This window comes from Grus americana, chromosome 2 (genome assembly GCF_028858705.1).
Source record: "Grus americana isolate bGruAme1 chromosome 2, bGruAme1.mat, whole genome shotgun sequence".
Taxonomy (NCBI): domain Eukaryota; kingdom Metazoa; phylum Chordata; class Aves; order Gruiformes; family Gruidae; genus Grus; species Grus americana.
The window spans coordinates 77,703,146-77,726,047 of NC_072853.1; the positions used below are offsets into that span (position 1 = coordinate 77,703,146).

The 22,902-nt window shown below is 40.6% G+C and overlaps 1 protein-coding gene across 1 annotated transcript; it reads left to right on the top strand.

The window, feature by feature from the left end:
* Positions 1-132: 132 nt before the first annotated feature.
* SRD5A1 (steroid 5 alpha-reductase 1) lies at positions 133-18,291 on the top strand. The gene is made up of 6 exons (XM_054817186.1): positions 133-510; positions 2,682-2,848; positions 8,908-9,009; positions 11,078-11,228; positions 14,101-14,741; positions 15,112-18,291. The coding sequence occupies exons 1-5, from the start codon at positions 194-196 to the stop codon at positions 14,165-14,167; spliced, it is 804 nt and encodes a 267-aa protein (XP_054673161.1). The 5' UTR covers positions 133-193; the 3' UTR covers positions 14,168-14,741; positions 15,112-18,291.
* The last annotated feature ends 4,611 nt before the right edge of the window (positions 18,292-22,902 follow it).

Consider the following 22,902-nt stretch of genomic DNA (forward strand, 5'->3'; position numbering starts at 1 on the left):
CCGCCCCGGCGGAACTTCCGTTCCCAAGCACGTGTCCCGCCTGCAGCGTCCCCACCAACCGGCGGACGGAGGGGGCGGGTCGGGTCACGCCACGCCCCCGGTACCGATTGGTCCGCTGCGGCGGTGGGCGTGCCGGCGGCTCGCCGATGAATGGAGGCGCCGGGGGCGCGCGCGCGTGTGGCTGTGGCGCGGGATGGGGGTCGGCGGCGCGTGCGGGTTCTGGCGGCGGGCCTCGGGCCCGGAGGAGCAGCGGCTGCTGGAGCTCCTCGCCTACGGGCTGGTGGCGCTGGGCGCCGCCTCCGCCCTGCTGCTCTGCTTCATCCCCATGCCCTACGGCCGGTACTCCTCCCGGCGCTTCGGCTGGCTGCTGCCCGCCCGCCCCGCCTGGGCGCTGCAGGAGCTGCCCTCCCTCCTCGTCCCGCTCGGGCTCGCCGCCTGCGGCGGGGCGGCCACCGCCGCCTGGCCCAACCGCCTGCTGCTGGGCTGCTTCGTCGTGCACTACGCGCACAGGTGCGGCCCTTCGGTCGGGGAGGGGGGCGGGCGGTGTCAGCGGGCGCTCGGCGGGGCTGCGGCGCTGGAGCGCTCGGCGGGGTGCCGGCCTGCGGGTGCTCCCGCTCCGGGTTGCCAGAAGGCGGCGGGGGGGTGGAGGGGGGTGGCCGGTGGCAGGAGAGAAGCGCGGTTCTGTGGCGGTTCAGGGTCAGGCTTGAGAGAAACGGCTGACTACTGTTTTCCGACTGCAGGGATTCCAGTGCTGCTGCTGATTCGTGTTTATTATTTAATGTACTAATCAAGGGTTTTTCTGCTTCTTTGCGTTAAGATATTCTGTGTTTTTATATGAGCTCAGCAAGTAGTTGTGGCGGTGCGGTGCAGTGCTTGCTGCTTTGCTTGGTGTTTTGCTGCTGTGTGGTGTGGAATGCTGCGGCGCTTTTCAGAAATGGCATAAAAATGGAGCGTGTGGTGCTCTGTCAGTGTGCCATATCGTCTGGATGCTGTAGCACTTGTGACGACCCCTGTTTAAGCAATGACTTGACCAGGTAGTCTTAAGGACACAGTGTTCCCACAAGGGAAGTTCAGCTCCGGATGCTGATATAATGTAATTTTAATATTGTGAAACAGTACCTGTGTTCCGATTATGTCTTTCAACATAACGCTTATTTCAGGAGTTGGGCTCAATGATCCTTATGGATTCCTTCCAGCTCAGGATATTCAATGGTTCATTAAAATACTGGCAAAGCTGAGGCCGAGAGCCCCCTGTTGCTAATGCAGTCGATGGCATTTGGGCATTTTGTTGAACTGCCTGGGAGAAGGCAACTTAGCTAGAGCTCAGATAAGATCCTGCTGTTCCCTTCAAGTCATTGACAGTAGATACTGGTAACACTCCACAGGTCATTTTGCCAGTGTACTAATGCAGCCGAGATAAATTTGTCAGGCTAACTTTAAGCCGAGCATGTGGCTGATACGCAGACGTTTTCCAGTGCTCATTACGAGAGGCTGTTGCTTTTGACTGAAAGTATTCCACATCCTCATGGCTGAGAGGGATGCAACGTACTATTGGCCTGGTGGCTGACTGGCTTTGCAAACCCAGGAGTGTGTCCTTCCTCCCTCTTTTTCCATTCTTAAGAGTAAAGAGAGAAGCTTTGGCATGGGATCTTAACTCATCCTCGGTATCTGGGAAAAGCTAGAAACGCAAGGCGAAGGTTTGTACAGAAAGCTGAGCTGTACCGCGGTGTCTTTTTTCTAGTTGCTTATTGCTATCGCTGGACTGAGGGACTGTTCTGTAGGTGAACGTAGACTGGAAGAGACCTCTGTTATCCATTTATATGTTGTAATGTAGCAGGCTTTAAATAACCATATTAATGAATTTGTTATGCTTTCTTGAGAGCCATTATGGGCTTTGCTTTCTCTGGAAGTGCCCCATTGAAGCAGTAGTCCTTGGGTAGCTGGAAAACATGTGAAGAATGCTCAGGCTCATATATCATCATAGATTGTAATTAAATTGATAAGCGATTGGGAGTTGGCTAGTTACAGGAGGTAGAGCACAAAAACATTCACCTGATTTTCTTGTTTGGAGCTTGTTTGTTTACTCGGGTAATCCACTGGGAAAAGCAATCAAGATTCCTTTCCCAAATGGGATGGCAGTTGTGGATTTGTCATGTCTTTAAGAGGTGTCATAGGGCAGACTAAGACTGTCAAGGCAAAGCAATTAATGTTTTTAAGTGACTTTCCAAGGAGGAAACTGAGCTTAATTAGGTTAATTTCAAGGGGATTGACTCCCCCTCCCCCAGAAGTGCTGGTGGATTTGGTGTAGGGATTGTGAGACCTGGCTTGTTTCAGAAAATTTGGTGATACCACTGAGGATTTAGGAACAAAGGAGTGCAAAAATACGCTGTGCGTAGTAATGGTTGCCTTTACTGCTCTGGTCAAAGTAATTGCCTTGGATACAAAGTTCAAAATTTCTGTCAGAAGGGGAGGGGGGGACTAAATCTTGTAATTCCAATTGGGCAACAAAATTAATATTTAGGTATTAAAGCAAGCATAACTATCCTTATGAACTGGGATCAAAGGCTCTGCTGAGAATTTGAAAAGCAGGATAATATGGACTATGGGTTACAGTTTTGGACATCAAAAATACTTTTTTCTGTTTGTTAATGCAATATTTTTTCTTTCCTTGTTCACTGTAGGGCACTCATATTTCCTCTTCTGATCCGGGAAGGAAAACCAACACCATTTTTCACTTTTGTGCTAGCGCTTCTCTTCTGTGTTTACAATGGATACTTGCAAGGCCGAAGCTTAAGTAACTATGCAAAATACCCTTCAGGCTGGTTAAAAGATCCGTGTTTCATTACAGGTGAGTTAAAACATGTTATGAGAACATTAGGTGTAGTTTTCCTTTGTCTTCACAGCTTTTCATTGTTTATTATAATTTTATAATATCTTCAATCCCCTTTCATAAATTTTCTCATAGTTAATTCTCTTGTTAGCTGTAGCTGGAAGCCTTTTAACCTTTTTTAGTTTTCAGCTGTGAATTAACACTTCTTCCCACAATGTCAATGCTAGATGAGCTGACTGTCATCTTTATTCTTTAACACTAAAGTAAATACGGGTTGTGTATTTTTTCAATATAGGAACTTGAGGCCTTAAATGGAACCAGCAGCATACAGGTTTAGAACAAAGCAGATTTCCCACATAACATGTAGATTAAACTGAAATCCCTTGTTTAGTACCTTGTAGGTACTAGAGGTTTGTATGTGGTTAAACAGAAGTGAACGAATTCATGGAGTAAAAATCCAGTAAGGGTAGTTGCTAAATACCAAGATACTACTTCTAATGCCAAAAGTCCTTAGTGTTAGGATATTTACGTGTGCACCAACCTACCCACCCTCGTAATAGGCGTGGGCTTTGTCAAAGAACAAAAGTGGCCTACAAGGAGGAGCGGGGGCTTTGGTCCTTCACTCCTATCAGGAAGTGAGGTTACATTTATACCTGAAGCCTTGCACGTGATTAAACAGCTAAGATGTTCAGTGCCAAAGTATTGTCTTTGTCCTATTTTTTGTTTCGGAGGCATCTACTTTTGCCTACTGTCAAAAACATAATATCATTTTCCATTTCTTTACAGAAAGATCTTTTTGATCTGACAATAAACCAGAGTATTTTGCCTTGTCAGTCAAAGACAGAATATTGGGGCTGTGTGGATCCTTGATCTGATCCAGTACTACTGTTCTTGTTGTTCTGGGGCCAGAGCTAGTTAGTGTTTCTCAGATTTCTCAAGCATTTTACAGCAAGAATAAAAAGGTTTTATTTTTATTGCAGTGTTATTGTGGACAACAATAGAGGATTACTGTGCTAAATGCTGTCATGACTATAAGATTGAAGAATTTAAATCGAAATAGTTTATCTTGCCAAGATTAGGAGGCAGTTCTGCTTGTGCTCTAAAAATGGAGAAACTGAGGTACAAGGGAATGACTTCAGTGGGTGCTAGGCACTTGGATATACTTTAAATTCTCTTGGTACTTTTGAAATTCCAGTCTCCTTAAACTTGGATCCAACAAAAAAATGATTAAAAGATGTGTTGATCAAAACTGTTGAAGACTCTGATGCAACAGACTTTGTTTCCGGTGTCCTAGTTTAGTACCTTAAAAGATATCTCAATACAGTGCTGTAAACAAATCATGAGTCAGGAGCCATAAATCAATTCCCCCTTACTGAAAGAAGTTAAAAAACCCTAAGGTAACAAGACTGTTGCTCAGGTTTCCTTGGGTTGTTTTTTGTGGGTTTTTTTTTTAATTTCAAGGATTTCTGAAAGATGTATAAATGATAATATTTAGGTTCATCTGCCTTCAGCTGTGAATACTTCTCTGTATTAATTAGTTTGGCATTTTTTTTTGAATAATACCAGTTTGGAATATATGCTTATATATATTTATTTCCATTACTGCTAATCATAAGCAAAGTGTTGATTCATGACTATTTTAAGTCAAAATATTGCTTAAAAAAGTTATCCTGAAAACTAAGAAAGTGAAGAATCCTGGTATATATAGCAACCATTTTAATAGTGTCACTTGCTGGCTTTTTTGAGACTGTTAGTACAATAAATCTTTAGATGAAGCTTGATATGGCTATGAAACAGCCAAACCTAAGACTACTTGTTTCTTTTATTCCTGTAACTAGAGTATCTTTTGTGCTTTTTTTTTTTGTAGTGCACAGCAACATAATTGGAACTTAGTGGACACTTATAATTGCTATTTGGTATTCATCCCAGCTAGATACCTCTAAATATCTGCAGTTTATTCTCGTAGCTTTAGTTAACTGAAATGCAGAAGTGCTATATTGTACACTGGATACTCCCTGAACAACTGGACTATTATGTTCTAGTTCTTAAAAAACATCTGGCAGTGTCTTTAAGCCTCTGTTTAAAATAACTAAAAAAAAGAGTAGAAGATTAGAAAATAACAATAGGAAGAAAGCATATTTACTGAGTCCTAATAAGATATTCAGTCTATATGAAGTTACATATGGAAGAGAAATGGGAGAGCGTCTACAAGTAGCAGCCAAACAAGGTTCAGTAGTTGGAAGCTGAAATGAGATAACCTTGCAATGAAGACAGAAATTTGGAGAAGTGAGGCTGATTAACCATCATGGTGGGAGGTTTCAAGCAACTGATGTGTTCTGTCTGTGGAGCCTTAGTATATGGATTAATTGTTTTCAGATGTTTAGGAGTTAATTTGGGGAAAGCAATAGCTTGTATCTATACCAGTGGTTGATTTGGAGCAGCAGCACAGTTTTGATGTGGTTCCCTCATGATTTCTCTGGACTGTGTTGTTTAGTTCAGAGCGGTGAACTCATCTGCTCTCAGAGGAAATAGAAATGTTCTACTTCAAATGCAGTACAACACTTGATAAAACCATGAGCTTGGAAGCCAATGTGGGAACAAGGTGATAATCTTTCAGTCTGTACCTTACACAGTTGTGCCAATAAAAAGCATGTGAACTTACCAATAGTACCCATGGTACCCTGAAGTGGTGAATGTTTCAGCCTTGTGCTCTTTCCTAATCTGTCTGCATTTCTAGTTGGAAACTCCTTCCTTCCTTTGCTTGCTTTAGCTTCATCAAACCCTTTGCAGTATGCCATACGTCTTTTCTTACTCCTTTCAATCCCCATTCAACTACTTCCATCTAATGTTGATGGTTAACCCTTCTGTGCATCGAAACACTTTTCTTTGCAGCAGCTCTGTGAAACACAGCAGTACCTATAACTCAGAAGGTGCAGGTGACAGAGCGTCAGCCCCTAGTCTGTCGTGTGAGGCGCTTTATCTGGCGGTCAGGCAACCAAGCACACGTGCCACCTCAGCTCTCTACACAGAACAGACACGAAGAGAGCGTGGCCATTGTCCGTATCTGGGTGGGGTCTTGTGACCGAGGGATGTGGATTAGTCAGTGTCTCCCCTAATATCTGTAGGCATCTGGATGCTCCGGATGATCTTGTGCCTTCTTATGAAGACTAACCACACAATCTGCGATGAGGCACTGGTTCACCTGAAGTGTGTGCCAGGCACTTTCAGTGCAGCTGTAGAAACTGGCGTCCTACTGTTTCTATGCAGCATCTTGCACTGCCTGTTCTTGAAACCCGGACTGGGGAGCTGAGCCAGGCAGCAGTTAATGTACTGCCACTCTGAAATAGCCGGCGGAGCAGGAGCAGGTCCTTTTGCGTGAGATTCTACATGGGCGAGGGTGAAGAGGGCACTGGTGCAACAACACACGCATACTCTTCTGTTGCACTAGGTCATTTGGTAATACAGACCTAGTTACTGTCTTCCTTATGCAAGTGTCCTCCCTGTGTGAACCCAGGCCTTAATCTCCAGATTTATCCTGATGAAGGAAAAAAACCTCTCGAGTTTAATAGTCTTGTGAGGTCATCTATGTTGCATGGCCATTCCCGTGGTCCTGAGAATCTACTGGAGTACGCCGTAGCTCCCTTTCTGCTTACATATCTGTTTGCCACGGGTGGAAGCCAAGTCATGCAGATCATGGTGCGTAACCAGCTCTTGCCTTTGTAGAGTGCAGTCCTAGGGCTCATGGCCGCGTGGTGAGAATCTGAGGACGAGGACAGTGAAATACAATGCCCACAGAGTATAGGCGCAGGGAACGTGGTTATGCGGCACTTCAGAGGAAGGCGAATCTTCAAATTGAAGAGGGCTGCTGTGAAAATAGCCTATGTTCATTGGCTTGTTGTCCATGAAGAGAGATTTGATTGTTTCCTTCTGACATGTCATAGTTGTCAAGCAGGGAGGGTAAAAACGCACTGAATCAAACTGATCTTCTATAATAATTGGGCACTCTTAAAGCAAGTTCCAGTCTTTGCATTATCTGAAAAGTTCTTAGTAGTTCATATACTAATTTGCAAACAGCAAAATTACAGTGGCATTTCAGAGAAATCAGAGTCTCTAATTTCCTCTCTTAAAAATTTCATATTCTTTCTAGAGCTGATACTAACTTTCAGTATAGATTTTCCCTCATGCTAATACTCAAGTAAACTAGTAGAAATATTGTTTACATTTAAGTAGAATTAATCTGTGTGCTTGTTAAGAAATTTCCTTTCAAGTTATTGCATGGGTAGAGATAATGACTTGCTTATTTAGTTGTATGAATAACATCCCCATCCCTTGTATTCCAAGGTAGTCTCAATCTTCTCTGGAAATTAGGAAATTGATGCATGATTACTAACGCTAAAATAAGCAAACTGGTTTTGTTGCTGGATGCAGTGAGGATTCTATATTCTCTGGATAGAGATCTGTTTTGAAGGAAAAAAGTTAAAATTATCTGTTTACCTAAAAGTAGAATTCAACAGCATTTGAATTATTCACCTTGCAGTCTTGAATGTTGTCATTATATGAATTGGTCTGTAAATTCCTCATTACGTTGATCTAATCTATCTCATGATGATATAATTACATAGAATGTATAGTTGAAAGGATTACCGTAAAGTTTTGCTACAAAAGACACTTTACATATGGCATCTGCGCACCTTGATTGCTAATGGAAACTTACTGCATTGTGCTGTATGAACAAAATGTTAAGAAACATGCTTGTTCACAGGACTAAATTCTGCTACTAGTTTTGTAATGTAAGCAGATTGTAGCAAGGTAATCAAACAACATTTTTTATTTATATAGGTAAATATGGAGAGAGCTTTCATGCAGAAACCTCAGTTTCTCTGCAGAGCAAGTCATTTCCTCCTAATCCGTGTGGAAGCAGACAGCTAGGTCCTTTAGGTAAACGCAGCCCACAAGGGATTGAGAGATGAAAGCTGCCTATCAACTTGTTTGAGAGGCAAGGTCCACTTACACCTGTAGCTTCACTTTGAAATGTAGCTAAAGTCTTGATAAAGTATGCTCTGACAACATACTAGTCGTGCAACATCTGGCCTTATGCATCTGGATATCCACGTAGTGTCTCAGCTGAGATGGTCGTACTACTGGATTTCTCTGTATTGAAAGAGAACCGTCTGAAAGACTCGAGTTATGGGTCCAAAAAGGCAAAGCTTTATCTGGCCTCTGAGGTGACTTTGCTCTAGAAGCGCATCACTGGCATTTTCTTGGTAATGTAAATAAAAAGCAATAACTTTGGAGGTGGATTCAAAACAATACAATGGATCTACCCTCACAACCCAAATCTTGCCTGCTGCTAGTAACAAGGAATGCTGCCCTCATAGGAAGTTAACGTGGGTAACGTAGCCAAAGACTCAAAATGGAAGGGTGGAAATACTGAATTTCAGTCCTATATTCCTTGTGATTTATCCTATGCAATTATGGCAACAGTACATACGGATTCAGAATGTGACAATAATCTCAGTTTCTATGAAAGCCTGGTATAAATGGTTAAACCATTTTGCTGAATGATACAAGTAAATGGTACATGAATTCCTTCACAATTTCATTATTCTTTTTATTGCACAGAAGTCTGTTGTGGAAATTCTGGTATATTGTCAGTAAAAAAAAAAAAAAAAAAGAGGGGGACTGAGATGTGTCCCTCTGGCAGGAATAAGAAAGGCTGTTTCTTTCAGTGTTTACAATTTTAGTGTTTGTTATTCTATGTGGAAGTTGGGGAAATACACGTTACATCTGTATATATGCACATGCATGCACTTATATAAGTCTAGCAACATAAGAATAAACTTTATACTTAAAGTACTATTCCTATCTAGAGACCTGTTGATTACTGTGAGCTCTGACTGAAGAGCTCAGTGTAGGACTGTGATTGTGCAGGATGTCACCAGAATTGCTTATACTACTTACATTACTACTGCCTTGAGATAATATGCCTAATATGTGATATATGACTGTAGTTTGTTTTCTGAACAAGCACTTTGGCTCAGTATATTAAAGATAGTATTTTAAATATTTCTCTTCAGGTTTTATAGGATGGTTGATTGGCATGGCAATCAATATTCATTCCGATCATATTCTCAGAAATCTGAGAAAACCAGGGGAAACCGGTTACAAGATACCAAGAGGTAAGTAAAACCATTACAGAAATTTATATAGCAAAAGAAACATCTTATATGAGGAGAGGCAGAGAGAGCTGGGGCTGGTCAGACTAGAGAAGAGAAGGCTCAGAGGGATCTTATCGATGTGTATAAATTTTTAGTGGGAGGGAAGGAAGAAGAGGAAGTCAGGCATTTAGTGGTGTCCAGTGACAGGACCAGAGGCACTGGGCACAAAATTCAAACACATGAAATTACATCTGAACACGTTCGTTGCTGTAAGGGTGGTCAAACACTGGAACAGGTTGCTCAGAGAGGTTATGGAGTCTCCATCTAAGAGGTCCCTTTCAACCTAAAATGGTTCTGTGTAAAGATGACCTTCTAAAGCTTGGTATATTTTAGGGGAGGTAGTCACTTATGATATAAGAGGAAACTGGAAATAGCAGTTTGTCTACCTCAAGAAGTTATTTCAGTGTGGGAAACATTTTTATTTTTTTTCCTCTTAAGCCAAGTATTCTAAGGGATCCGTTTCATGATATCATGTGGCTTATGTGAGACTTCAAATTTCTTAACCAACTTTGGTTGTATTTTTAAAAAGTGGTAAAAATGTAACATAGCATTTCACAACTTCTGTGAGAATCAGCAGGTGGGTGGAGAAAGACCTAAATTATTATTCTAGTGTGGGGACAGGAGGGGAAGGCAGAAAGTACCTGGCCGCTGTGTGTGGCTGGCCCACCTTACGTTGTCCCACGTCTGAAGAGGGAGGGAGCTTGGGTAATCGGAGAGCATCAACTACTGCAGTACGGGAGATACAGGGGAAAGAGGACAGAAATCCAAAGGAAGATAGGCATTATAAATTCTGGCCTTCATGGGGAAAATAAAATGGAGAATATGAAAGGAGTTCTTATGGAGCCTATTGAAGTGTTAAGGTTTATTGACACTTTTGGAAACATTAGACTCTTCCAGGTGTATTACATTCAATGAGAGCAGAAAAGTAATAGTTACTTCTGAATTCTGCTGTTTCTCTAAATTTTTCCTTTAGTTATTACTCTCTCTCGGTTTTAGTGAGATTTTTTGTAAAACTGGAAGAACTATATATATTAAGCAGTAGACTGTCATTTTTCTCCACGAAGGTAACTTCATAATTTTAATAGATGTAAATCCCAAGTGCCATGTGAAAAGTTAATATGAACATACTGTACTTTGTTAGGTGTACAAAAAAGTTGTGAAGGAGATAAGATGTTATTTGTGGCAAGATCAGTAGGAGTTGGTCTTCGATATTGCTTATCCAGTTTAAGTACTAGAATTCCACTTCTCTTGTCACAAAAGTGAAGTAATTAAAGCAAGGTCAAAATGTGTCCTTTATTACACTTGGCAAATACTTGTTTGTTTAGTCCCACTGGTAAAGCACATCCTGAGATGTTATCAATTTGTACACTAACTTTGGAATTAGGGTGAAAGTTTTTATTTTACAAAGTTCCCAGCAGGTGAGTACTGATTGTTTATGCATAATTGGCCGTAAAACACACTAAATGCAGACTGCCAATTACTTCTTTCACTGAGTGTAAGGGCTGAAGCCGTAGACCTGATGGGGGACGGGAACAAAAGGGCAACATATTTTAAGCTAGAGGATAAATTTGGAACTTTAATTCATAATAATAATATTGTTCATAATTAACTTAATTTCTGAAGTACTTAAATTAAGCATTGTATGCTAACTAGCCCCATGAGTTTTCTGTGACTCAAAGGGTAGAATATTTTCTATTTTTACATATTTCAAAAAATGTTTAGTTTATGATCAGAGAGCCAGTTCGATATCACTGTTAAGTAATTATTTACAGAGTCATGAACTTGCTTCAGATACTGGTAAATCTGCTTTTCTTTCATGACTTAAAGAGAAAAAATGGAGCTGGAGAAGGTCTGTCTTAGAATGAGGTCTGCAGTGATTCTTCATAGTACAGCTTGAACTGAAAAACACTGCCTTTAAAAATTATATAGATACATTGGTGATATAACTCTTACTTGACTTACAGTAAAAGATAGCATTGGAGATATCCTTGATTTAGGTGCTTTTAAAATAACTCTGTGCTGCTTTCAGGAGGAATGTTTGAGTATGTCAGTGGAGCCAACTTTTTTGGAGAGATCCTGGAATGGTTTGGGTTTGCCCTTGCCTGCTGCACCATTGAAAGCCTTGCATTTGCGTTGTGTACGCTTTTCATCTTGGGCTCAAGGGCAAAACAACACCATCAGTAAGTGTTTGTCTCTTATAATTTCTGTTGTCTCTATGCCACACTTCCTTTCCATTTCACAAATTATGCCTCATCCCATAGGGATGTTGCAGAGCAAGTCTTGTGAAAGACTCTGTTACTGCAGTGGAGAATACTCTGAGTAGTATTAAGCACTGCCGAATTTCAATGGGATAGTACTGAGCATAAACACGCACAATGTATGAGGTGGTCAAAATAACGTTTAAATGAACATAGTTCATCCTGGATCTGCAAAGATTATAGACAAGTTTGAGAAAATTGTTTTAATTGATCATATACTATACTTTCCCCTGTGGCTCAAATGTTTCTATAATATTAAAATTTTGAAAATCACTCTAAAGTCTTCTGTAACAGGCACACTTTTTAGTCAAGTCTGTATCATTGTCTATAATCAAGTGTATAGTCAATGTGAAAACAGTTCTGGTAGATGATGTTTAATAAAGTCTCTGCTCTGTAATTACACAGTCTGACAATGTACTGTACTCATAATGCGGCTTTCCTGCTAACAGAAGGATTGTAGTTTGGGAAGACTTGTTTCTTGAAAGGATTCTCTTTAAGGAATAGCATGTTTAAAAGAATTTGAACACCTTAATCTTATTTTGGTTATTTTCAGCTTCCTGCTTTGGTTCTCATGCTGAAACTTAATGGCATAAGAGGAAATAAAAATTAATATAGGTAGGCAATAGGTTGAAAAAAAAAATGGCATTGCAAAGTCTGTCAGGGCAAGTCTTGAAAACCTCCAGAAACGAAGGTTGTCCTGCACCTTGTTTGTAGTGTATTCCAGGTCTGTTTTACCCTCCAAGTGAACAAGTTTTTCCTACTATCCAACCTGAACCTTCCAAGCCTTTCACCTGTGACCATCTCTGGTTTACCACCTGCTATTACTGAGCAGAGTTGCAGAATATCTTAGGCTGGGAGGAGCATCTGAAGGTTGTCCAGTCATCTGTTGTGACCTGCTCCAAGCAGGGCTAACTGCTAGGCTGCACCTGGTTGCCCAAGGCCTCATGAAGTTCGAGTTCTGAGTGTCTCCAAGGGTGGAGGCTTCAGCACATCTCTGGCAAAGCACTGGAACAGGATTTTTCTCGTTCTCGTGGGGAAGAGGGTTTTTTTTCCTTAAGTCCAGTTGGAATTTTCCATTTTGTAACCTTTATCCCCTGCCACTTGTCCACTGGCTGTGCGCTGCCAGGACCGATATGGCTGTGCCTTCTCTCTAATATTGCTGTAGGTAGTGGACGACTGAAATTAGATTTGCCTCTTAACTTCGTTTCCAGGTTGAACAAGCCTAGTTCCCTCAACATCTCCTCTTATATGTTCCAGCTATGCAGTCGTCTTAATGACCATCTGCTGGATTCTTCTCCAGTTTGTGGACATCTCTGTTGCACAGGAAGCTGAAAACTGGAGGCAGTAATGCAGATGCAGGCTCTTAACTGCTGAATAGTGGAGAATAAGCACTTCCCTTGACTTGGTGGCTCTATACTTGTTGAAGCAGACCAGTATGCAGTTAGCTTTCATCATTGCAGGGATCCATTACTGATTCATGTTCAACTTGTCCATCAGGATGTCCATGTCCTTTTGTGCAGGGCTGCTACCCAGCCAGTCTCTGGCCTGCACTTTTGCATGGGGCCATTGCATTCCACCTGCAAGTGTTTGCATTTCATTCATAGTTTTGCTCCGTTGTCTTAAATAATTCCCAGTACCTGTAAGCAGCAATGACAGGACCCCTTAGTCTCTTCCTTGCCAGACTAAGCAGTGCCAGGTTCCTCAGCCTCTCCTTGTATATTATGTTCTTCAGGCTCAAATTCCATGGTTGGTTTCTGTCTATCTTGAGCCTTGATACAACTCTTTCAGATCTCTTGATTTAGAGCACTATGAAAAGCTAAATGTTATTAGAGGAACTAATTTGCACTAAAGGAAAAGTGCATAAAAATGGAAGAGTGGAACAGAAAATAAGAACAACTAAAAATTGCAAATCCATGTAAGCAAAGAAATATTTTGGTGTAGTCTGTTAAGTTTGAAAAACTTAAAGAAAATGACTGAAAAGGGTAAATAGTGTAATGCTGGTATTCCACAGCTGCAGGTTATCATGCATTGCATGTTTTGTTCTCTGCTTATTCCAGCTTTGATCTTGCAGTTAGCTAGTGATAATGTGAACACCTGCACCTTTGAGGAGCCCAGAGGAAGCTAATTGAGAAGCAGAAAAATAAATATTTGAAAATGAAAGTAAATGTGTCTGTTATATAAGGTAACCAGACAAATAATATTTGGTAGTGCTATGCGTTCTTTTAAAATTGTCTGGATTTGAAAATAGTGATGGTCTTTGAGGGGAATTGGCAGTAAGGGTAGTGTAGTGTTTGTCACATTCAGATTGATTATCCAAATCCTGACTGGAACTGAAGATGTTTCTATCTAGAGCTATCCAGTCTATCCAGACTATTGTTCCAGTATGTGAAGTATCCCTTGCTTCCACATGAAGTCATTATACAATTTGATATGTTATCTCCTTGAATGTTTTTGGTTCGGTTTTTTTTCTCCCCTAATTCTAAAATGCAAATGCCCAGGATGTGTAACAACATACACCTTGCAACAACAGGCTGTTCCTTCCCTGGCTGCTCTCACCACATCTTTGGTTTGATTTCCCATTGCTGGCAGCAGTAACTTTGTTTCATTGTAGTCGGTGATGTCATCAGGATGAGCGTGGTAAATGGCAGTTTTCTATCCAGAGTGGGTTCTAAAGGCATTTTTCTGGTCTATGGCCAGAAAATATATGGATTAAATTGGACACATTGTACAATTAATTTCCTCGACAGCATTTTGAAGACTCAATATTCATCAGATTTGTGTCTTTGTTTTTCAGATGGTACCTTGAGAAATTTGAAGACTATCCAAAGTGCAGAAAAATTGTGATCCCATTTCTCTACTGAGCTGTGCTTTTAATGCTTTCTGAAATGGATGCTTTTTGTAACAGCTAATGCCTTACAGGTGTTAGCAGGTTAACAACATACTCTGATCATCACTGTGACAAAGCCTTTGCATCAGTGCTGCTATTAGTTACTGCTTTTCCTCTTAATGAAAACCCAGAAAGCGATGGACATGGTGAATTGGAACAGAAATGCTTTTCCAACAGTGGAGCACCATCATAAATACAATAAGGCAACGCATCTGATTAGGCATCATGGAAAGTACTGTTACAGGAGTTCTGGTGTTTCCTTTTCTGCCTATCCAAGCTTCTGCCGTTTCCACTTGATCTAGCCATGCTGTCCTGAGGACTGTGCCGTGAGCCCAGTCACTGTCGCTGCAATCTGGATGGTGTGTTCTGCCTGTTATTTGCCTGCATACACAAATGGGGTTGATTTTTTTCTTTCTTGCCTTCCTAATCCTTTCTTCCCCCACCTGCATTTCCAGGAGAACTGATGATGCAGACCAAGGACATTAGATGAATATAGTTGCTGTTAGGTGAGAGACAGTGTTCTTCCTCCTCTTTGCATTTGTACACAGGTATGGGCACTGTATAGATAATACTTAATGCCATTTGCATAAACAGCTCTAGTGCTACCTTTTCTCAAATTTGATAACTATCTCTATTCAATATGTATTTTCTTACTCAACGCTATTTTTAGAAGGCATTCTTTATTTGGGATACTTAGGCCAGTCTAGCCCTGTTAACAATTGTATAATGTTTTCTAACTTTATAAAAAAAACCCCTTAAGATTTTACAAAATTTTCTGTGATGTTTAAAAAAAATCAAGTGTCTTCCTTCTCCTGTTGATAAGTTTAGATGATTTTATATTCCAAAAATCTGGAATTTTTTTAGTGCTGCTTCTTTTATTAATGTCAGTTCTCATACCCCCATGTTTTTCTCCCAAAGGACTCCAGAAGGGTTTCAAAAACATGATGGGATCCCACGCATACTGATTTTCAAGTTTCAGGCACATCTGTGTCCTTTGCATGCTTGTGATATTAAAGAACTTTTTAGAATTGCTGAAAAAAATTAAGAAATTCTACAGAAAATGTAAAAAAAAAAAGCAACCAACAAACACAAACAAAAACCCCCAAACCAACATTCAAATAATAATAAACACCCTCCCCCCAAAAAAAACCCCAAACAAATCCCCCACAAAACTCACTCTTCTGCTAACATACTTTGGAAATCAATGGAAATCAAACTTTTGCCAAGTGTCTTCTGATCTGTTTACACTATATATGTTATGTTCTTCAAAACAAATTGGTAACATAATTTTACTAGATGCTGAGTTTTCCAGTATGGTATTGTGGTAAGCTTTATCTAAAGCTCAAAATTCTGTCTTTGCTGTTGAGTTACACTGCTGTAGTAATCAAAGTAACATATCTGATGAACTTTACCTTTAAAATTTTAGATACTAGTTTAAAAAAGTACATTTCGTAAATAGGCAGTGAAAACAGGACTTGGACCCAAGCTTCTGCTTAACAATTGTTTCTTCTTCCTCTCCTTCCTGCCATGTTTATACAGTACTTACTGCACTGCAGTCTTGGCTATTATTAAGGATTTATTCAGTGGTGTAAATAAGTGTAACAAAAAATTCTATCGTTATTGACTGCAATAGTCAAAGGAAGGAGGGGAGGGAAACTGGCAGTCCTGTGGTGATGATGACTGACCTGCAGCTAAGCCCTTGGGCTGCCAGTTGCTCCTCATAATGTAGACTGGGATGACCAATCCTGCTGTCTGCCAATAACCAAAAAGTCCAGCTTTGGGAGAACATAGGAATACTCATTCTTTTGCCAGTGTCATTACTTGATTCTGAAATTATTTAATCATTTCTTCAGTGTTTACATTTTTCCTTACTGTTTTACAGGAAGTTTGAGGCTTCTCCTCTTGTTTTTGTTATCACACTATAATTTTGCATTTGATCCTAGCTCTTTGATCGACAGTCATGAAGTTCCCTGGGGAAAGGATGGTGGGGAGGATGATTTACTCCTCAATGCTAAAGTGGAATTAGTGGACAATAAAATTTCAATAGGATCACTTAAAGCATATTCTGAAGAGAATTTTAGAAACCTAGTCTTTATATATAGAAATATTTTTAAACCCTAACATATCCCTGTGGCAGTTTTTAAAATCTTGGTATCAAAATCATCCAGCTATCAAAACGTGGTTTAGAGGGAAAAAATACAGGATTCAAAGAGCACTATCTACTCTAGGTGTTAAAATACTTGCATAGTTTATGGTGAATTAATCTTGTATCTTTAGGGATATTTGATTAAAAAAAAATCACTAATTGGGACAACCAACCAGTAAAAAAGATCTGGCTGCAGCACTTTAGTCTCTAATCTACCATCTCTTTTTTTTTTTTTTTGGTCTTTTATGAAAAGGCAAAGATTCTTTTAATAGTAAATAGTGGGAGAAACTGTTCAGTGTTCAGTAGATCTCCTTATATTCAAGAGCTGTAGCTCTCTAGTCAGCAATCTGTATCATAGTTTACAGAAAATTTGTACTGATGTCTCAGTGTTGCTCTGGTGCTATGTTGCTAAATATTTATCTTGACTAAAAGTTCAGCTGGTTTGCTCACATAATGTTAATTTATGGTTTACCTGTAGCAGGATGGGGATCTGAGACGCAATGCTCTGACAGCTTATCTGTGTGTGTTCTATTGTTACAGAAGAGGAAAAGATAAGGTCTGTGGGATATGAATGTCAGTGCATGTAGAAATTCTAGTTAATTGGATTATAAGAAAAGGAAAAAAAATGGAAGAAGGTTTTGTTCTTTGTGTGTTTATATTTTTATATTCTCATTGTACTGTTGGAACCTTCCTTAAGTACAGAATTTGAGGCAGTTCATCAGAGCACAAGTCTTATGAGGAGCAGCTGAGGGAACTGGGGTTGTTTAGCCTGAAGAAAAGGAGGCTGAGGGGAGACCTTATCGCTCTCTGTAACTACCTGAAAGGAGGCTGTAGGCAGGTGGGTGTTGGTCTCTTCTCCCAAGTAACAAGCAATAGGACAGGAGGAAATGGCCTCAAGTTGCACCAGGTCAGGTTTAGATTGGGTATTAGGAAAAATTTCTTCACCAGGAGGGTTGTCAAGCATTGGAACAGGCTGCCCAGGGAAGTGGTTGAGTCACCATCCCTGGAGGTATTTGAAAGGAGTGTAGATGTGGTGCTTGGGGACATGGTTTAGTGGTGGACTTGGCAGTGTTAGGTTAACAATTGGACTCAATGGTCTTTTCCAACCTACATCATTCTAGGATTCTTGCATTTCAAGACCTAGGTGCATTGGTGAAAAGTATATGACAACTTGGACAAATGCTAGAACTGTCTTTTGTTTAAATAATATGCCATTTATTTGTCATACTTCACTCATGTTCCCTTCCCCTTTCAGCAGCTTTGACAAAATTTTTCTGTTAGAAAATATCTGATACTGAGTTTTTTCTTGAAAATATGTTGTGTGAAAATGAACTCTGTCCATTCCAGAAGGAGAAAACGTGTACTTGCAATTGGGTATAATATCTGTAGCAATTTTTAAGAGACACTTGTATTCAGACTGCCTACATTTTTTCCCAAAAATCCCCTACTAATAAAACATTGTTTGCAGTGTCTTGCTTGAATCCTTTTTTTCTGTTAGTAATCCTTGCTATAACTCGTGGAGGTTGACCAAGGCTTTTGTACCAGTGATTTCATTATCCTAAATGAGGTCTTCAGGACTGTAATAGTAAGGTTGCATTAGAATAACCTAAATGCATATGTGAACTTCATGATACACTCAAAAAAAGAAATTATTCAAAGTCACAAGAATTTGTCTTGTGATACAATCTTAACTATGTAAAACAAAGTATGTAGCTGAGATGTTCTACACTTGCAGTTAGAGCAAAGATTAACAGAAGCAGAGACTACTCATTTGGGTTCCTCTTCTGCTGCTAGGTCATGGTGAACTTTTCATTTGGAACAACTGTAGCACCTGCCATTTCAACTATTTTAATTGTGGTTCAGCAGCATATTGTCTTTTTGAGGAATGAAGATAGTGTACAAATGAGTTGTCATATAAACTTGTATTCTTTCAGCAGGCAAGAAATCCTGAGAGAGTACCACAGAGTTTTTACAGCCTGTTTGGGAAAAACACCTGTAACACACATTTAAATAAATAAATTTAAATAAATGAATAACTTCAGTAGGAGAATGTCCCAGCCTGTTCTATGCTACTAAGTTTTACCAGTAATAGTTGCACTTCTCTGGGCAGCCTTTCACACCTACATCAGTCAGTTTTTTAAGGAAAACAGGTCTCTAGGTAAAATTGCACTAATTTCTGTAGTGGTGCAATGTATCTGTTGGCACCTATGTGCCCACGCAAACATGCATGTGAACAAGCAATTGTGGAAATTCCCGTTGCAAGACAACTGAAGGGATAAGCCTAAAATAAGGTTTGCGTATGAGAGTTGCACAACTGCAACTTGCTGTTGAGCTTTTTTTTTTTAATAAAAAAAATAGTCTTGTAGATCCTTTGCTTGATTTACCATGTTTGCTTTGAAAGCAAAACAAATACATTACGTTTTGTTGTGTACAAGTGGATGGTGGAAGCAATAGGTTATTTGTTCAAAGATGAAAGAATATATAATGACTGGTACAACATTTGGTGTAATGCCTCTCCAGAGATGATGCATTACCAGTGGTGCTCACAGGACCCTTGCAGTGATGATGTTTGTCCCTGCTCCCTAGGAGTTGCAGCCTCTTTTTTTTTTTTTTTTTTTTTTTGGAAATGCCTGTCTACCCCCCAGTTTCTGAGGGGACACAGGTAGCTGGATCTGAAGAGCAAGAACTTAGCAAAGCCATGTGTTCCAGCTGCTCTGGGAGGGAGCGCTCCATTTCATTTTTGGGCTATTGAAAGGGAAAAACAGTGCAAACTTAGATATAAACTTCAACCAGGAAAGAGGGAGCTGTGTGATCATACCCATGAAATGGGGTTCATATGTTGAGCAACACTGTCAAGACTAAATAAAGGCCTGTCCAATGTGAGCTAGAGAAAACTACCCCAGGTACCTGCTACTACTGTGTCGTACTAGCTGCTGTATTGTCTTGGGATCCAACTTTTTTGATCCATAACAGCGCATCGGTGAACACTCCGAGAGGCTTCCAGCTACGCCCCCCCGCCCCAAGTGTTGTGTTGGCTGTGGGAGACCAAGAACCAGATGCTGTGCAGAGCCAGGATTTTGCTAATATGCAAGTGGCTCTGGGAGGAAACCCCGTGAGAAGGAAGCCCAAAACACTAATACAGATTTGCAGTATTTTAATGTTTTGCAAAGGCAAATGTTTCCTCTTTCATTATCTGCCTGCCTCTTTGAAAAATGGTGGCTGTATTGAAACAAGAGAACTGACTTGAAAGTCCCCAATAGTATTTTGAAAGTGTTCAAACATTAGAGCAGAGTCATTAATATATAATATATATTAATATATCAGTAACCAAAGATAAAAATATTCTTTAGGATTCTTCAAATAATCCTCGCAAATTTCACTAGGCCTCACACTGAAGGCTTGTAGATTAAGTGTAATATTAAGCATAAAACAATACAGTGTATGATCATTACTGATGGAATAAAGTAATACTAGGAAAAGTAGTTTAGAAAATATGAATATCTATGCAGACAGCAGACAGCAGCTTAGTCTTATGAACTGAAAGCTAAATGACCAAGAAATACCAGCTCCGAGACAAAATTGAGCTGGTATATTGTCATGAGCAAAAAGAGAGCTAGTTTGTTGATGAACATGATATAATTTTCATTAATTTTAAATTGAGATAAGATAATGTATTTGATTACTTAGACTGTGATAATTTCATATTAGTCATTAAAATAGTAAAGGAAAAATCTGTTGCTATGCATTGAACCTGTGTTCACCCAGAGGTTCCCAGCTGAAGGCACTCAAAACCCTCCTTGAAACATGGTCTCTAGGTGCAGATAAATTAGGTAAGGTTTTCCTGCCTTAATAGTTTAATTCCCACCAAGTGTTCCCTAAGAAGTATTCCTGTAGCATTGTTCCTGGACATCATTTTTAGATCCATGGCTTAGAGTGGTAAGAAGGAGGGTGCCATGGAGCATGTGACAGCAGCCCTTCTTATCCGAGGCATGCTTGTTGAATTGAGCACAGCTTTCTCATTGCTTTCTATCGTGTTCCCAGCAATGTCTCCAAGAAGATACACTTAAATCTCCTGGAGCTGTTTCTGAGAAGGGATGCCATTTGGCCTGCTGAGGTGGAAGACCTCTAACACAGCTCTGAAGGGGTCCATTTGTACTGCTGGAGTGATCAGGATGCAAGCACCTGGGACACAGCACACCTTCTCACCCCCCAAATCTCACCAGACAAAAATAATAGCATGCTTGTGAAACTGGAATTTATCTCTTTAACTAGGCAAGTCCACTGAGGTAGATTTGTGTGTATATTATTTTGGTTTTAACTCATTCATTTTATAAGTTAACCTTTTTTTGTTTTGTTTTTTAAATGATCACTTTTTAATAAAACTAGGTGTAAAAAAGTCAAGTTTCATTCAAAATTGCTGTACCCGTGGTATGTGATTCTTTCAGATCTCAACTTGTTACTTCCTTTGCTCACTGAGGTCTGGTGTCCTCATTAGACACCATGGGGCTGTTACTGGAGTTTCTTCCTCTGATTTCTCTCCTCTGTAAATTAGTCCCTGCAACTCCCTGCTTTGTTGACTTGCTGTCCTTTAAAATCTTGGCTATAAGTATCTATTTTTCCCTTTACCCTGTACAGTCTCTATTATGCTGTAACTTCCTCTAATATATAAAATTTCTATAAAACACATCATTCCTGTTGCTATAAAATTTTCTCACGGATCATCATTTGCTCCTGATTAGGCAAATGTTTATGCAAGTTTGTGGTGGATTGACCTTGCCTGGATGCCAGATGCCCACCAAGCTGCTCTATTGCTTTTCTTCTTAACTGGGCAGGGAAAAAAAAATGATGAAGCGCTCATGGGTCCAGATAAGGACAGGGAGAGATCACTCACCAATTACTGTCATGGGCAAAACAGACTTGACTTGGGGAAATTAATTTAATTTATTGTCAATCAAAAGTCAGCATAGGGTAATGAGAAATAAGAACAAATCTTAAAACACCTTCTCCGCACCCCTCCCTTCTTCCTGGGCTCAACTTTACTCCTGGTTTCTCTACCTCCCCCCCCCCAGCAACACAGGGGGACGGGGAATGGGGGTTGTGGTCAGTTCATCACATGTCGTCTCTGCAGCTCCTTCCTCCTCAGGGGGAGGACTCCTCATGCACTTCACCTGCTCCAGCGTGGGTCCCTTCCATGGGGTGCAGACCTTCAGGAACAGACTGCTTCAGCATGGGTCCCCCACAGGGTCACAAGTCCTGCCAGCAAACCTGCTCCTGTGTGGTCTTCTCTCTGCATGGGGCCACAGGTCCTGCCAGAAGCCTGCTCCAGCGTGGGCTTCCCATGGGGTCACAGCCTCCTTTGGGCAGCCACCTGGTCTGGTGTGGGGTCCTCCATGGGCTACAGGTGGATATTTGCTCCACCGTGGACCTTCATGGGCTGCAGGAGGACAGCCTGCCTCACCATGGTCTTCTCCATGGGCTGTTGCAGGGGAATCTCTGCTCTGGCACCCGGAGCTCCTTCTCCCCCTCCTTCTTCACTGACCTTGGTGTCTGCAGAGTTGTTCCTCTCACATATTCTCATTCCTCTCTCTGGCTGCTGCTGTTATTTCACTGCATTTCCCCTGCCTCCCCCCCTTCTTAACTCTGTTACCCTAGAGGCGCTACCACCATCGCTGATGGGCTCAGCCTTGGCCAGCAGCGGGTCCGTCTTGGAGCCGGGTGGCATTGGCTCTGTTGGACATGGGGGAAGCTTCTCACAGAAGTCACCCCTGTAATCCCCCTGCTACCAAAACCTTGCCATGCAAACCCAATACAGTTTTATTTTCTAAAATTGCAAAATAAAACAATCACATAGCACATGTCTTTTGTCAATTGCATTAAATAGTCTTCTTATACTGAAACTGTCATGCAATGTTTTGGAAGGTAGATATTTCAAACCTCAATGGATAATACTCTATAATTACTACTTTTAAAAGGGTTACTAGCAAAAGTCCTTAAAAGTGAAGTAATTGTACTTTGTTTCCTAATTCTTCATATTAGATAAATTGCCATCACAACAGCCTTTAATTTCAATTCAAAGTAGACAAAACAGGCAACTTCTTTTGCTAATATAACCCCATCTGCTACTGTGGCTAAATATCAGAGATTTTTCTTGAATATTCCCATTTCTGATGCAGATCAGAAAAGTTAAATTACAAGTAACACTGCAGATAACAAACCATGCCTTATTTTTTATCAAGAAATAATATCGTCTTCTAGCACTTGGTGTCTGCATTAACACTAGGCTAACTAGAAACATTAACTGATTATCTAACTTATTGTGTTACATATAAAATCCAGTCAAACACTGTTCTCAATTGTCTTCTTGTGGCACTGCACAGATGTGGGCTTACTTGGTACCTGTTGCATCATAGCTTCCAGTCCCTAGTAAGCACTGCCTAGAGCAGAAATCACTAGTCACAGTAGCAATTTCAAGGACAGTCCCCTCCTCTAGTTCAGGGTTATGCTTCTCCCAGATGAGGACCATGGAAGCAGACAAGAATACACCCCCAAACAAGCACCCAAAT

What these genes read in the sequence shown, in the direction of transcription:
- SRD5A1 (XM_054817186.1), top strand. Translation starts at nt 194, where the DNA reads ATGGGGGTCGGCGGCGCGTGCGGGTTCTGGCGGCGGGCCTCGGGCCCG. An exon ending in AGATCCGTGTTTCATTACAG is followed by an intron (nt 2,849 to 8,907) that starts GTGAGTTAAAAC and finishes ATTTCTCTTCAG; the next exon opens with GTTTTATAGGATGGTTGATT. An exon ending in CGGTTACAAGATACCAAGAG is followed by an intron (nt 9,010 to 11,077) that starts GTAAGTAAAACC and finishes TGCTGCTTTCAG; the next exon opens with GAGGAATGTTTGAGTATGTC.